The 15518-nt window shown below is 38.1% G+C and overlaps 2 protein-coding genes across 3 annotated transcripts; one reads left to right on the top strand and one right to left on the bottom strand.

The window, feature by feature from the left end:
- Nucleotides 1–1909: 1909 nt before the first annotated feature.
- On the top strand, nt 1910–3155 carry LOC124881239. 2 transcript variants are annotated; one of them, XM_047386784.1, is made up of 5 exons: nt 1910–2020; nt 2159–2491; nt 2583–2681; nt 2781–2815; nt 2902–3155. In XM_047386784.1, exons 1-5 carry the CDS (start codon nt 1978–1980, stop codon nt 3022–3024), a joined length of 633 nt encoding a protein of 210 aa, XP_047242740.1. In that variant the 5' UTR covers nt 1910–1977; the 3' UTR covers nt 3025–3155. The 2 variants fall into 2 exon arrangements, with proteins under 2 accessions (XP_047242740.1, XP_047242739.1); XM_047386783.1 differs by having other exon boundaries at nt 2580–2681.
- An 8182-nt stretch (nt 3156–11337) lies between these two features.
- LOC124881375 lies at nt 11338–12400 on the bottom strand. The gene is made up of 5 exons (XM_047386957.1): nt 12347–12400; nt 11882–12226; nt 11670–11771; nt 11548–11582; nt 11338–11466 (listed from the first exon to the last, which is right to left on the bottom strand). The coding sequence occupies exons 1-5, from the start codon at nt 12384–12386 to the stop codon at nt 11344–11346; spliced, it is 645 nt and encodes a 214-aa protein (XP_047242913.1). The 5' UTR covers nt 12387–12400; the 3' UTR covers nt 11338–11343.
- Between the last annotated feature and the right edge of the window lie 3118 nt (nt 12401–15518).

The raw sequence follows: 15518 nt of genomic DNA, 5'->3' as shown, positions 1-15518 counted from the left end.
TAAATGCCTTCAACTGATCCAAAATGCTGCAGCAAGAGTTCTGATGAAAATTAAAAAGGCAGATCATATGTCTCCTTTTTTAGCTTCTCACATTTAAAGCCCTTAATCTCCTAAAGCTTCATTGTACATCAGAGATCTGATTGTTCCATATATACCTAACAGAGCACTTCGTTCTCAGACTGCAGGTTTACTGGTGGTTCCTAGAGTCTCTAGACGTAGAATGGGAGGCAAATGTTTTAGTTATCAGGCTCCTCTCCTGTGGTCCCACTTTTGGTCCGTGAGGCAGACACTCTATCTTCTTTTGAGGCTAGGCTTAAAATATTCAATTTTGATAAAGCTTATAGTTATAGTGGCTTAGGTTATCCTGAGGTATCTCTGTAGTTATGCTGCTATATATAGGCTTAAACTGCTGAAGGACATAATGACCACTTTCACCCACTCTGTTAAATTCTCATTATACACTCCAATTTTGCATTTTTGGCTGTCATTTCAGCTTTTAACTTTACATTCTCTCTCTGTTTTTTCTCTTTCTAGAAGCTTCATCTGACCTGGCTCTGTGTTTAGCTGTGGTACCTTCCTGGAGGGGGAGATCTGCTGAGCTGCTGCTGCCAACAACTTAATGCTCACCTTCTACAGATGATAAACTCGGCCCTGTGTTTGAGTGTTTGATTCTCTACAAGCTCATCCAGGAGGAGTAAATGCAGCAAGTAAATGACTCGATGCAATCTGCTCAGAGAAAAACTTTGATTTCAATAATAAACTGAATCCAACTGCACTGTTTGATAGTTAGGATTAATTGGAATGTACCGAGTTGAAATCTGTATTATTCGATTGAAATGACGTTGTAATGTGCCTTGAGACATCATGTGTTGAGAAACGGTGCTATATACATAGGGAGGGGGGTCTTTTTTCCAGCATGTTGAAGAAAGCTGGTCAGCTTAACTGGGAAATTGTGTGGAATAACTACCAGGGCAATCCTGGCAATACTGGGGTGGAGGTTCACTTTCCAGTGGGATAATGAGCTTAAACATACAGCCAGAGCTACAATGGTTTAGTAGACACTAATTATCTTATTTGTACTGCACTGGATTTATTTTTTGTTTGTTTGTGGTCCTAGGTCTATAAAACTCCTTCTAAAAACGTGTTTATATTATTATTATAAAATTCTTATATTGATAAAAAGGATCAAACTTCTTCATTTGTTTTAATATTTTATAGTACATCTAACGTTACATTTAGAGTACTCTAACTGTACTGTTAGCACACTTAGAGTAAAATAATATTTTATTTTATAATTTATAATTTATTATTTTATATCTTTAATGTATTGTATTTGATTATTGCAAACACACCCTCCATTTCTGCTACCTGTGCGACCCCTTGTCTTTTCCAATGGTTATAATCAGTCTGACAGAGAGAGGTACCCCCAATCCTTGTGGTTTTTAGTATAACAATGGCCACCAATGGGCTCTAGATTGACAAACTTTATCAGTTTATTATTTTACTCAGTACCCCTACACATAGCCCATTCTAAAATGGCCAAACTCTAACACTCAGTAGTTTATTCTAAACTCCCCAACAACCCCACACTATTGTAAACCCTTTGTGAAGTGCCTTGAGATGACGCAATATAAATAAAATTGAATTGAATTGAATTGTATTATTGCAGTTTGAGCCAACTTCCATGCAGTTATTTGTATGAAATTTTAGTTTAATATTTGGAAACATCTGTTAGGCAACTGTCATATTCTTTAAGAAGCACAATTGCATTCTTGGGTGATGGACTTTTCTATAAAATTGTCTGTATAACTTGGAGAATTTGTCAACAACATACGGTATAAGCTGTACTAATTGTAATAAAAACCATTGTGCGTCACTGTGAGGAGCCGGAACACCTCACCACTTTGCAGGGTAAACAGCCACTGGAGCACAGTTCACTTACAAATTTTGCACTGGTGAAATCTTATTGTTCACACAATGGGGAACCTCAGCTTGATACTGGGTGTATTCTGCACTCTCTGTAAGTACACCCACATCGTATTTTCTTTAATACAATTTCTAGGTTAGGTGGTTAGGTAATCCAATTGAACTGGTACCTGATTTAGTTAAATTCTTGTTGTTAAATTCTAACTTTGTGGATTTTTTTGTGTTGTCTCAGGTTGGGTCTCCGTGTCAGTTTTTGAGTTTCACACTGTGGTGGTTCAGCCCAGTGAAGAAGTCACACTGCAGTGCTCCAACTTTTGCAGTTTCCCCGCTCACGTATTCTGGTTCAAACTTGCTAATGGATCCAACAGCACCCCTATCTCATCTATGATCACTTCTGAATCTAAAGTTTATTTACGAGAAGGATTTCAAAATGGTAAATTTACTATGACATCCAACAGAACAGACCTCTTTCTGAGCATCAAATGGGTGGATTTTTCAGACTCTGGGCTATATACCTGTGGAACTAGTCCAGATATATTTAGTGCAACATATTTACAAGTTCAAGGTAAGATTGATGAGTCTTTTCATTTTTAAATCAAATCTATAATTCAGTTAAAACTTTAAACTTGCAGTGTAACACATTCTTTCTGTAGTAGATGTGTTTTTTGTTCCCTTTTGGATCGTGTGTGCTGCATCTGTCTTCCTCTTAATACTTGTCATCTGTCTGGTTGCAAAGATTAGAAGAGTTCAAACAGGTATTAGTCATTCACTTATTAAAAATGAAAATGCAGATATGTACAAATGCAGAATCCTTAAACATTTAAACACACTGATGAATGGTTTCTATTAAACAGCTCAAGCTGACAGTAAGACTCAACAACAGAACAAGGTAATTTTATTTTTGCTATAGTAAAACTAATAATATGAATGAGTAATATAAATGATTTGTTAAAGTCAGTGTTTTTACATTTACAGAACCCAGACTCTGATACCCTGAACTACGCAGCTCTGAATTTCCATCCCAAACCAAAAAGGAACAGACTGGCTGAGGCAGAGGACGTGCTGGAGACAAATGTAGTGTATGCTGCGACAAGATAGACTGGCCGTAGGATAGTGACAGCGTCAAGTGGAATGCTGTTACCATTTTAATATATTCAGCAGTTTGTTTGTGGGATCTTGTATGTTTGAGGTAGGGCTATGATGTTGCAAATCTGTCCATCTCTTTACTAATAAAGGGTTTCTGTATGGATTAGTACTCCGGGTCTCCGTGTTTTCTTAGATGTTCACCTAAAAGCAATAACAGGAACATCAGATCCATCCATCCATTCCATCTTGACTTTAGCCTGCAGTTTCAGTGACCATAAAGGCAGCGACAGCCATAGTAGATTTGCACAGTGTGTAAAATTATTTGGCAAGTAGTATTTTCAAAATAGCCATGATTCATTCTAATAACAGTTCTTTCATGGAGTCTCAATTTGTTGATCTTACGATGATCAGCTTTTTGTGTAGAGGTACCTCTTTTCAGAGAGGTGTTCTGCCTCGCCGTAAATCTGTTTAAAAGGGTCCCTGGTACCTTCACGTCTGACTTCTCTGAAATCTCTGGCAGTTCATTTTTTTCTCAACATTTTCCTTGCAAACCTGTTGGCTGTTTGAAAAGAACATTTCACTATACCTCAATGACACTCCTGTATATTGGCAATTTCAGTAGCAGTTTCATTTTCTGACTTTTGATCCATTTTGCCTGGGGAATGGAAGCTTCCTAATAAATATGCACACCTTGTTTCCTCTAACTGGAAGTAGTGATGAAATGTTGAAGTGGTCGAGCCACAGTGCCAACCTGGCATAAATAACTTTCACAGAGGATCTGTTGAGAGAGCTTAAGTAATGGCAAGGCCTTCAACCTCAAAGACTCGTCTTATAATCAATACAATTACTATTAAATGATCAAAGGACCCATGAAAACATATATAAATGAAACAATCCAAATGAAAAGAGATAATTAAAATGTGTTGGGTATATTATAGGGCTGCACAACAGAAGGAGCTAATTAACCTCAGACACAGTGATCTACATTGTATTACACCCACATTGTCACTTTCAGCTGTGGGAACATTGCAAAGCATTGCTTTCAACCACAAAAAGATTGCATTTCAACTCCCTGCAACATAACCACAGCTTAACCTGATTTCTAGTTCAAGGTTCTCCTGATTTAATGCAGAATATGCAAAGATACACTGAATTAACTTTATATATTAATTCATTCCTAAATCACGTTTTGTTTTGTTGAGTTTTATGACATCTAATAACTGATTTAATTTTGATCCCACTGTCAGCACATGAAAGGGGGCCATTCCACAGCTGGTGGCCATCGTGGTGGTAACTTTAGTCCTCTACTTTTGTTTTGTTTTGTTTTTATTGTTTTGTTCTAATTTTCTGTCAATAGCTAATGAAATATAAATTATTGGTTCACTTGTTAGCCTAAATGTCCTCCAGAATGAGGATTGTACATTTCTTTACTGTTTACTTTGTTGTTTAGGTTTTGCTTTCTTTAGTTATTTTCCTTATGCTTGTTATTAGGTGTTTTTCTTATTAGTTTATTCTTTTGTGTTTTGGCGTTCTATCCTAGTAGTGTATTCCCTGTTAGATTTCTGTTACTTCCTTAGACTTCTCTGTGTTCCTGCTCATCTGCATTAATTAGCCTTCCTCCTTTTGTTGATTTGCATCTTCCCTGCCCCAGCTGCTCAATATGTCATCTCATTAGCTCATAAGGTTCATTGGTCAATGAACTTTTAAATAAAACTTTGTTTTGATCATGCACCAAACTTGAGATGTACAGGGGTTGGACAATGAAACTGAAACACCTGTCATTTTAGTGTGGGAGGTTTCATGGCTAAATTGGACCAGCCTGGTAGCCAGTCTTCATTGATTGCACATTGCACCAGTAAGAGCAGAGTGTGAAGGTTCAATTAGCAGGGTAAGAGCACAGTTTTGCTCAAAATATTGAAATGCACACAACATTATGGGTGACATACCAGAGTTCAAAAGAGGACAAATTGTTGGTGCATGTCTTGCTGGCGCATCTGTGACCAAGACAGCAAGTCTTTGTGATGTATCAAGAGCCACGGTATCCAGGGTAATGTCAGCATACCACCAAGAAGGATGAACCACATCCAACAGGATTAACTGTGGACGCAAGAGGAAGCTGTCGGAAAGGGATGTTTGGGTGCTAACCCGGATTTTATCCAAAAAATATAAAACCACGGCTGCCCAAATCACGGCAGAATGAAATGTGCACCTCAACTCTCCTGTTTCCACCAGAACTGTCCGTCAGGAGCTCTACAGGGTCAATATACAGGTCCTTCTCAAAATATTAGCATATTGTGATAAAGTTAATTATTTCAAAATAATGTCATGATGAAAATTTTACATTCATATATTTTAGATTCATTGCACACTAACTGAAATATTTCAGGTCTTTTATTGTCTTAATACGGATGATTTTGGCATACAGATCATGAAAACCCAAAATTCCTATCTCACAAAATTAGCATATCATTAAAAGGGTCTCTAAACGAGCTATGAACCTAATCATCTGAATCAACGAGTTAACTCTAAACACCTGCAAAAGATTCCTGAGGCCTTTAAAACTCCCAGCCTGGTTCATCACTCAAAACCCCAATCATGGGTAAGACTGCCGACTTGACTGCTGTCCAGAAGGCCACTATTGACCCCCTCAAGCAAGAGGGTAAGACACAGAAAGAAATTTCTGAACGAATAGGCTATTTCCAGAGTGCTGTATCAAGGCACCTCAGTGGGAAGTCTGTGGGAAGGAAAAGGTGTGGCAGAAAACGCTGCACAACGAAAAGAGGTGACCGGACCTTGAGGAAGATTGTGGAGAAGGGCCGATTCCAGACTTTGGGGGACCTGTGGAAGCAGTGGACTGAGTCTGGAGTAGAAACATCCAGAGCCACCGTGCACAGGCGTGTGCAGGAAATGGGCTACAGGTGCCGCATTCCCCAGGTCAAGCCACTTTTGAACCAGAAACAGCGGCAGAAGCGCCTGACCTGGGCTACAGAGAAGCAGCACTGGACTGTTGCTCAGTGGTCCAAAGTACTTTTTTCAGATGAAAGCAAATTCTGCATGTCATTCGGAAATCAAGGTGCCAGAGTCTGGAGGAAGACTGGGGAGAAGGAAATGCCAAAATGCCAGAAGTCCAGTGTCAAGTACCCACAGTCAGTGATGGTCTGGGGTGCCGTGTCAGCTGCTGGTGTTGGTCCACTGTGTTTTATCAAGGGCAGGGTCAATGCAGCTAGCTATCAGGAGATTTTGGAGCACTTCATGCTTCCATCTGCTAAAAAGCTTTATGGAGATGAAGATTTCATTTTTCAGCACGACCTGGCACCTGCTCACAGTGTCAAAACCACTGGTAAATGGTTTACTGACCATGGTATCACTGTGCTCAATTGGCCTGCCAACTCTCCTGACCTGAACCCCATAGAGAATCTGTGGGATATTGTGAAGAGAACGTTGAGAGACTCAAGACCCAACACTCTGGATGAGCTAAAGGCCGCTATCGAAGTATCCTGGGCGCTCCATAAGACCTCAGCAGTGCCACAGGCTGATTGCCTCCATGCCACGCCGCATTGAAGCAGTCATTTCTGCCAAAGGATTCCCGACCAAGTATTGAGTGCATAACTGTACATGATTATTTGAAGGTTGACGTTTTTTGTATTAAAAACACTTTTCTTTTATTGGTCGGATGAAATATGCTAATCTTGTGAGATTGGAATTTTGGGTTTTCATGAGCTGTATGCCAAAATCATCCGTATTAAGACAATAAAAGACCTGAAATATTTCAGTTAGTGTGCAATGAATCTAAAATATATGAATGTAAAATTTTCATCATGACATTATTTTGAAATAATTAACTTTATCACAATATGCTAATATTTTGAGAAGGACCTGTACACAGCCGGGCTGCTATAGCCAAACCTTTGGTCACTCATGCCAATGCCAAACGTCGGTTTCAATGGTGCAAGGAGCGCAAATCTTGGGCTGTGGACAATGTGAAACATGTATTGTTCTCTGATGACTCCACCTTTACTGTTTTCTTCTCATCCGGGAGAGTTACGGTGTGGAGAAGCCCCAAAGAAGCCTACCACCCAGACTGTTGCATGCCCAGAGTGAAGCATGGGGGTGGATCAGTGATGGTTTGGGCTGCCATATCATGGCATTCCCTTGGCCCAATACTTGTGCTAGATGGGCGCGTCACAGCCAAGGACTACCGAACCATTTTTGAGGACCATGTGCATCCAATGGTTCAAACATTGTATCCTGAAGGCGGTGCCGTGTATCAGGATGACAATGCACTAATACACACAGCAAGACTAGTGAAAGATTGGTTTGATGAACATGAAAGTGAAATTGAACATCTCCCATGGCCTGCACAATCACCAGATCTAAATATTATTGAGCTACTTTGGGGTGTTTCGGAGAAGCGAGTCAGGAAACGTTTTCCTCCACCAGTATCACGTAGTGACCTGGCCACTATCCTGCAAGAAGAATGGCTTACAATCCCTCTGACCACTGTGCAGGACTTGTATATGTCATTCCCAAGACGAATTGACGCTGTATTAGCCGCAAAAGGAGGCCCTACACCATACTAATAAATTATTGTGGTTTAAAACCAGGTGTTTCAGTTTCATTGTCCAACCCCTGTATGTACAAGTATAGATCCACAAATTACAATGTTGTGTAATGCACACAGAATAAAATATTTTCTACCTTTATTTCCAGTATGTTTGATGATTGTGGTTTACAGACAGTGAAAACATAAAATCCCGTGTCTCGGAAATGCTAACTAATCTGGAAAATTGCATAACATTGATAAAAAGGATATTTTAAACAGAAATGTCAGGCTTCTGGAAAGTAGGAATATTTCTATGCACTCAATACTTGGTTGGACCTCCTTTTACATGAATTACTGCATCAATGCGGTGTGGCAGGGAGGTTATGAGCCTGTGGTTCTGCTAATAGACACCCAAGTTGCTTTGATAGCAGCCTTTAGGTCATCTGCATTGTTGAATTAACTGGTAGTGGCTTTTGTTGCACTGACTCCAGCCTCAGTTTAATCCTTATGAATGTCTTCAATGTATTTTCCTTGACAATTATTTTAGGGCTGTGGTTATCACTGTTGCAGGGGCACCTTTTGGTACCACACTTTGTCCTTCCACTTAACTTTCTATGTATATGCTTGTATAGAGTAATCTGTGAACAACCACCTTCTTTAGCAAAGACCTTTTGTGGCTTACCCACCTTGTGGAGGGTGTCAGTGACTGTATTTTGGACATCTGTTCAGTCAACAATCTTCTTCATGATTGTGTAGTGTACTGACCCAAATTGAGAGAACATTTAGAGGCTCAGGAAACCTCTACAAGTGTTGAGTTAATTAGCTCATCAGGATGTGACACCATGACAATATTAACATTTTCTAAGACACTAAATATTAGATTTTCATTACCTGTAAGCCATAATCATTAAAATAATAAATACACAAACATAGCCTTGAAATATTTCACTCCATGTGTAATGTACCTATTTAATATTTGACTTTCACTTTTTGAAAAGAGTGACAAAGAATATTGAACTTTTTCACGACATTCTAAGTTTTGGAGCTGTATTTATATATAGATGGTGACCTTATAGCCACACCCAGGCCTGATTACTGCCACACCTGTTCTCAAACTAAAAATTACTTCAATAGGACCTGCCTAACAAAATGAAATAGGGGACCTTGATTCCCAAATGAAAGTGCAACAAGTACATAAAACGTAATAAAATCAATCACATGTAAAGGCTAAAAAAACTCAGTAGCTTCACAGTGCACTAAGTATTGCACTTTATATTTTATCAGCATTATACTTAGTCATCAGTCACATTCTGGGCGCTGCAGCATCTCCTATCTATTTGTTTCAGCTATTATGCCCCAGTTGAAGTTCTTGGAGATCACGCTCAACCTGCTGCTCTAACATGGCTTACCTTAGTTAAGAAACCTTATGTTCTGTCGATAATGTAGTCTAAAATGCAGATATTTTTATCATTTGTTTGTAAAGCTATATCTGACGTGACAGTTTTCCAAAAACTCATCACTTGCCTGCTGACATATACACCTAAAGCAGTTTGCTTAAGAAGTATGCCGGGCCTCCTGCTGTCAGTGGATCACCAGATTACCAACTGACCAGCAACAGGGCGTCGGGCTGTGGAGCATCTTCTCCTGCACAAGAACCATCAGCACAGGCACCTCCTCTCCGTACACAAATGACTGCAATTCACCTCCACTGGCTACCTCTACATTTTAAAGTACATTTTAGGATTCTCTTATTTGTTTTACAGGTTTACGTGGTTTTGCCCAATCTTACCTACCTGAGCTGCCTCACCCATATTTTCCTGTTCGATGCTTCATCTGATCAGCTGCTCCTGGAGGTGCTGGGGTTTAAGCAAAAACCCAGAGAGCACAGAGATTTTACTGTTGCCGCTCCCAGTTTATAGAATGATTTCCTTTTGCATATAAGATGTGCCCCCTTCTGTCCACTTTCAAAAAAGTTTTTTTTAAACTTCTAAACCACATTTCAATTCCTTGTCTGTTGGCACAACCTGAGACTTTTGTTCTTACTTCAGTTTTTGTAGTTTTATTAATATTGCTGTTTTCAACTGTCTGTTCTTATTGTTCTTTAATTGTTGTATGTTTTAACGTTTTCTTGATTTCACATGTGCAGCACTTTGTTGCAGCTGTGGATGTCTTCAAGTGCTTTGTAAATAACAAAGCAAGTAAACAATTATGAGTTTTCTCTGCAGACCCCACACACCCTGGAAACAAACTGTGACTTTTACCTTCCGTTCAGCGCTACAGAGCGCTATTCGCAAAAATCAACCGCGACAGATACAGTTTTTCCCCCCAGGCTGTTTCTCTGATGAACACACTGAGTACCTTTCAGCCTGAGTTACTTGAACTTGAGCTACTCCACTGGGGAACAAAATAAGCGTATTTTCTCATGTGTATAAAAATATAAAATAAAAAAATGGTTGTACATATACATACATGTACAAACATGTACATCCTGTTCCATTTATGTTTTATTTTATTTCCTCTAAAGTTTAGTTTCACAGAATGTGGAACTAAACATCCTGCAACAACTCAAGAAATACAACCTTCCACAGGAGCTGTTGACCATCTTCTACACTTCCATTAATCAGTCCATCATGTGCACATCTTTTAGAAGTTCAAAAAAAGGTTTTAAAAGGGGACAGCATGGGGGCACATGGTATGAAGCACTTCTTTTGTAGTTTCAGTTAAGCATGCACAGATAAAACACTCACATCACATGACAGACAGGTGGCTGGAGCAGTCTCTCTCTCTCTCTCTCTCTCTCTCTCTCTCTCTCTCTGTCTGTGTGAACATCATCGTAAAGGTGAGAATTGCTTAGATTTTAAGCCGGAAGCTTAGATTTAATAAAAAAAATAACAAACTATTTTACAGTTGTGGTAGCCGTGCAATAGCAACTGCGCATGTTGCTAGGGATGCAGCTCACCTAACCACAGACAGTGGAAAAACAACAGATAGTAAGAGTTGACTTTCCTTGAAAACTCTCAATACAGATCATTTAACAATTTTGTGATTCAATACTGAGGACCAATTTGGGACATCCCTAAAATGGATCTCTACATTTGGCTTTTTTTTTAAGTTTGCCATACCTATACTGTACAGAACTGTGACCCCAAAGCTAAACAACATATTAAACTTTACATTATACATTAAACCTTTCAAGTATTACAAATTACTAATTACCACACAACCTTGTCCGGTGGTGAGTCAATATAAAGTAAGATATACAAATTAAAGAAATTTAAGTGTGAAAATTAAAACTGGGCTATCATTGTTTTATAGTCAGGTGTAAAGACTTTGTTATGACAGTCTATGCTAAAATTTAACACTAAATATCTTACTTTAGATGGAATGACTCGTTAATTTAATTATTAAAGAACTTAAAGGGCCTTGTTATGTAATTCTGCGACACAGCTGAGAAGCAGAATCGCTCAAAGAAGTAGTTGGTCTTTTTTTTTTACAACCAATTGGTTACCAAGATATACTTGGTTGGCAACTGTATCTGTGTCTTTCAACTTCACAGGCAATAATAGGCATGCGGTTTAAATTTATCTATAAACCACATCCTTGTCTTTTCCAGTTTCTAAAATAAATTTTAGGCTTATTTAATCTGAAGTTTTTAAGTTGAAGTCAGTACACAGTATGTTATCCATTCCTGGTAAACAGTATCTTTATCTATGTTTGCATTTAAGGCCAGAAATACAGAAACCGAAGCATTATTTTTACTCTGAGCAGCAGCCATTATGTTTATGAGTTTATTTTGTTGAAGCATACACCACATTTGATCCCAACTCTCCCTCAGCTGCCGGCCTTATGTTCCGTTTCACTTTGGGCCGGAAATTCAGTGCTGCATAGTTCAGGTTGTCGGGATCCAGATTCTGTAAAAGAGTTGCTAATTCAAATAATTTGCTAAATGAATTACAACAGACAAAAGTTTAAGTCGGTGACAATGCGATTACCTCAGTGGGTTGTAGATCTTTTTGTTCAGTTTGACCTGAATGACAGAAACAGTTCCTCTGGTCAGCTATTTATTTAAAAGGTTAGTATTTGCACAGTACTGAATAAATTAAATCATAAAAACCTGTTTGAAAGTTCCTAATTTTGACAGTCAAAGCAATAATGACTACTGCAAGGAAAACAGCAATGCAGCCAAGGATTACACTAGGCAGTTTGGGTAATCCATCTAAAACATATGAAGAAAAGACAAATAGATAACTATGTATGATTAGCAACAATGAACTGAGAACAGTATGTAATTGATAATTACTGTGGTGTGCATGGCATCCATCTTACCTTCCACTCGTAAGTATGTTGCAGTAAACACATCAAGGTTTTCTCCTATGTTTGTTCCACAAAAATAAAGTCCAGAGTCTGAGAAATTTACTTTTTTGATCTTCAGAAAGAGGTTTGTTGTGTTGGATGACATAGTATATTTATTGAAGTGGATTCCATTTTCTAGCGAGACATTAGAATTGGAAGTGGACATAGAAGAGATGCGGCTGGCGTTGGGACTGCTGTTCAGCTTAAACCACCATATGCGTGTGGGAAAGCTGCTAAAGTTGGTGGACACCAGTGTGACATCTTCAGCAGGCCGAACTGCCACTGTGTGAAACTGACAAAATGACACAGAAATCCAACCTGAAACAGGTGGTAGAATTTTCTTTAATGCTTCAAAAAGTGTCTATAACAAATAGTAGAGGTGAAATTACTTAGAAAGAAACAAACAGAAGTAAAACAAATGGTGGTAGATGTACTTACTGAAGGTGCAGATTAAAGCCAGTACCAAGATGAAGTTCATCGTTGTGAGCGCAGTAAGACTCCACCAGTGATATGTTTGTTGCTGAACTGTGCTCCAGTTTATAAGAGTCTGTCTATAAGGAGGTGGGGTGTTCTTTTGGGTATCTAGTTACTCACATTAACATTCAGAATGAGTTTAGAAAAATTGGACTAATAAATATTCCATGTAATCAGAGGATATTATTAATACTTTTTTTTTTTAAAGACTAGTAAATCTTTAGAGAACTTCACACACAGTAAAGAAGAAAAAAACACTCTGTACCATTTACAATGAGCTGATTATTGTTCTTTGACAATTATAAAATTGTAGTTTTTGTAGCCTAAAACTCTTTATCCATGTTGTCAATGTAAAACTTGTGTAGGCAGGTTAATGACAATGATGTAAGATATTAAATGCTATCATTTTCTGAAATACCTCATAATCTTTAGTTGATCTGGGTAATCAGATGAATTTTTTGTTTACTAAGTGTTTAAAGCTTACGTGACAAAAGATGATTTAAAAAACAAATAATTGTTAGGACCACTTGCATGTCATAATGGATATGGATCAGACCTTCACCTGCATCAGTTTTTATGTTCTTCATGTTCTTTTAAGTCTGAAAATCTGAAGCGTTGGGTATAAACACTGATCAAAAGCTGTGCCTTTCTGAACTTTGTGTATTCGTTGTGATGCAACGGTTCAGTCGGTTAGTTCTCACTATGCATGTATAGGTTTAAATGTGATCTATCACAATCGTGAGTCAAGTTTAAAGGAGTTTAGAACATGTACCCGTTGTTATTCAAGTGTTTTTTCGCTATGAGCCTGATGACATTCACCGATATTATCGCATATTGCATGTTTTCCTTATTTTGCACAGATGGCAGAGTGCATCCAGATTAGTTAGATTTTATAGTCTGGCATGGGACTCAGTATTGTCCTATGTCAATTCTTAAATTATCAGAGCTGCTGCTATTGTTTTTTTATTTCTGCCTTCAATAGTGTTTCTTCTGCTCCCATGACATAATTTTCATATAATACTTTTATTCAGCTTTAAAAGTGCTGTGACAGTTAGTACTCCTTCAAACTTCTTCAGCTCTTCACAAAGCCATGGTGAGCCTTATCAGGGTGCAGGTCTTTTACAAATTATAAAATCCTTATTTTCAAACCCCACTGCCTAACCCCAGCCATAACATTGATATCTGCAGTTTCTCACAAAAGTGAGTACACCACTCACATTTTCATAAGTATTTTATTATTTCTTTTTATGGCACAACATTGCAGATATGACATTTGAATATAATTCAAAGGAGTCAGTGCACAGCTTGTATAACAGTGCAAATGTGCTGCCACCTCAAAATAACTCAACACACAGCCATTAATGTCTAAACCACTGGCAACAAAACTAAGTACACTCCTAAGTGAAAAACTCAAAGTGTTAATACAGTATATTGTGTGACCACCATTATTTTCCAGCACTGCCTTCACTCTCTTGGGCATGGAGTTAACTAGAGCTTCACAGATTGCCTATGTAATAGAAGTGGATCATGCTATGCATTTTAACCCTTTTATTGATGGTATTTTTAAAGGTGTGTTTTGATTCTGGTGCTAAGCTATCAGCCTCCTTTGTTAGCTTCAACTGCTAACAGGTAAGGACACGTGCTTGCTGCCAAATAATATTTACCCAGAAAGGTTTAGTTTTCAATACAGTAAATAATGTGTCCCTAACATCATTTTACCAAAATTTGATAACTAAGTAAATACCATTAAGCCCCATTTCCCCAGAAAGATTTGGCTCTTTTTCAAAATATTCCCTTAAATATTTTACCATTTCTTTAATAATATTTCTTTAAATATTATTTTAATAAATAAAGGCAGCTAATGAGACCCCGTTGAGAATTAGTCATCCAGAAGGTTGGTTTTATTCAGCAGATCATTCTCAAAACATTATTTTATTAAAATAATATGTTCTGATCTTGCATTATGAAAGGTTGTCTAAATATGCTGATTATTGCCTAAGTTAGTTCCAAGACAAACTTAACTTCACTGCCAGATTCTTCAAGATAATTCTTGGTTCTCAAACATAAATAACATTGAATGGTAATGTTGCATCATTCCTTCAGTCATGGTTCTCAATCATCTTTAATCAACTTGTTTATATTGTACATAGCCCATTAGTCTTCCCTATTCTTTAATTCTGATTGGTAGTTTAGTTGGATTGTTTTACCATAGTAAAGAGTTTGTTGATTGAAATAAGTTTGACTTAAAGTTGACTTATTTTTGTTAATAAATTCTTGTATTTTAATAAACTGTGTGAATTCATTCCATGTGTGCAGAGTTTTTGCTGTTCAATAATGTCAGAGCTCGTCTCACACCTTTCTATTTTGTCCTAATACCATCTCCTTACTGGGCTGATATTCACAGGACAACCCTTAACAGACCGAAATATTATTTGATAAAATATTAAAATATTAATATTAAATAATATTCTCCGCTTCATAATCCTAACGCAACCTTACCCCTAGTCAGTTCTCAGGTTACTCATTCAGAATCAGAGCAGCCACTTCAGCAGCTACCCAAGTTGTTTCCACAGCTTTCCTACAACAATTCGGCCACTGGTTGATTTCAGCATTCTCTTTATAAGTCCGCCCAAACTTCCATTCTGTGCTCTCTGCTCAATGATCTATCAGCTCTTAGGTAAGAACTTCTGCATTAACTGGTGGTGGTTGGCATTTTCAGTTTAAACATATCCTTGCTAGGTGAGATCATTTTATCAGACCTCATTCTCTTCAAGGTCTCCATCCTCCAACATCTGTCAGCTGATGTTATGTGTTAATTCTCCCACGTTTCTTCTCATCACTTCATTCTCTCTAGATCAATCTCCCTCTACGCCTTGTCAGGTATGCACCTTTCCTCGATTCCTTGTCATGCACACGCCTCTTCCCTCTCAACACCTTGTCAGGCACATTCCAGCCCTTTCACGCCTTGCCAGGCTCAATAATTTTCTTTGCTATCCTTTCAGGCACAGATCATCCCTTCTCTACGCCCCGCCAGTCAGACCAACTTCATACATACTAACTCCCATACTGTTTCTACTTTTGCCTCTGCCCTTTTTGGGGGGAAGACATCTCTAATTCTAATCCTAGCATGTTCATT

This window comes from Girardinichthys multiradiatus, chromosome 14 (genome assembly GCF_021462225.1).
Source record: "Girardinichthys multiradiatus isolate DD_20200921_A chromosome 14, DD_fGirMul_XY1, whole genome shotgun sequence".
Classification (NCBI taxonomy): Eukaryota; Metazoa; Chordata; class Actinopteri; order Cyprinodontiformes; family Goodeidae; genus Girardinichthys; species Girardinichthys multiradiatus.
This window is presented reverse-complemented; position numbering and strand designations above follow the sequence as displayed.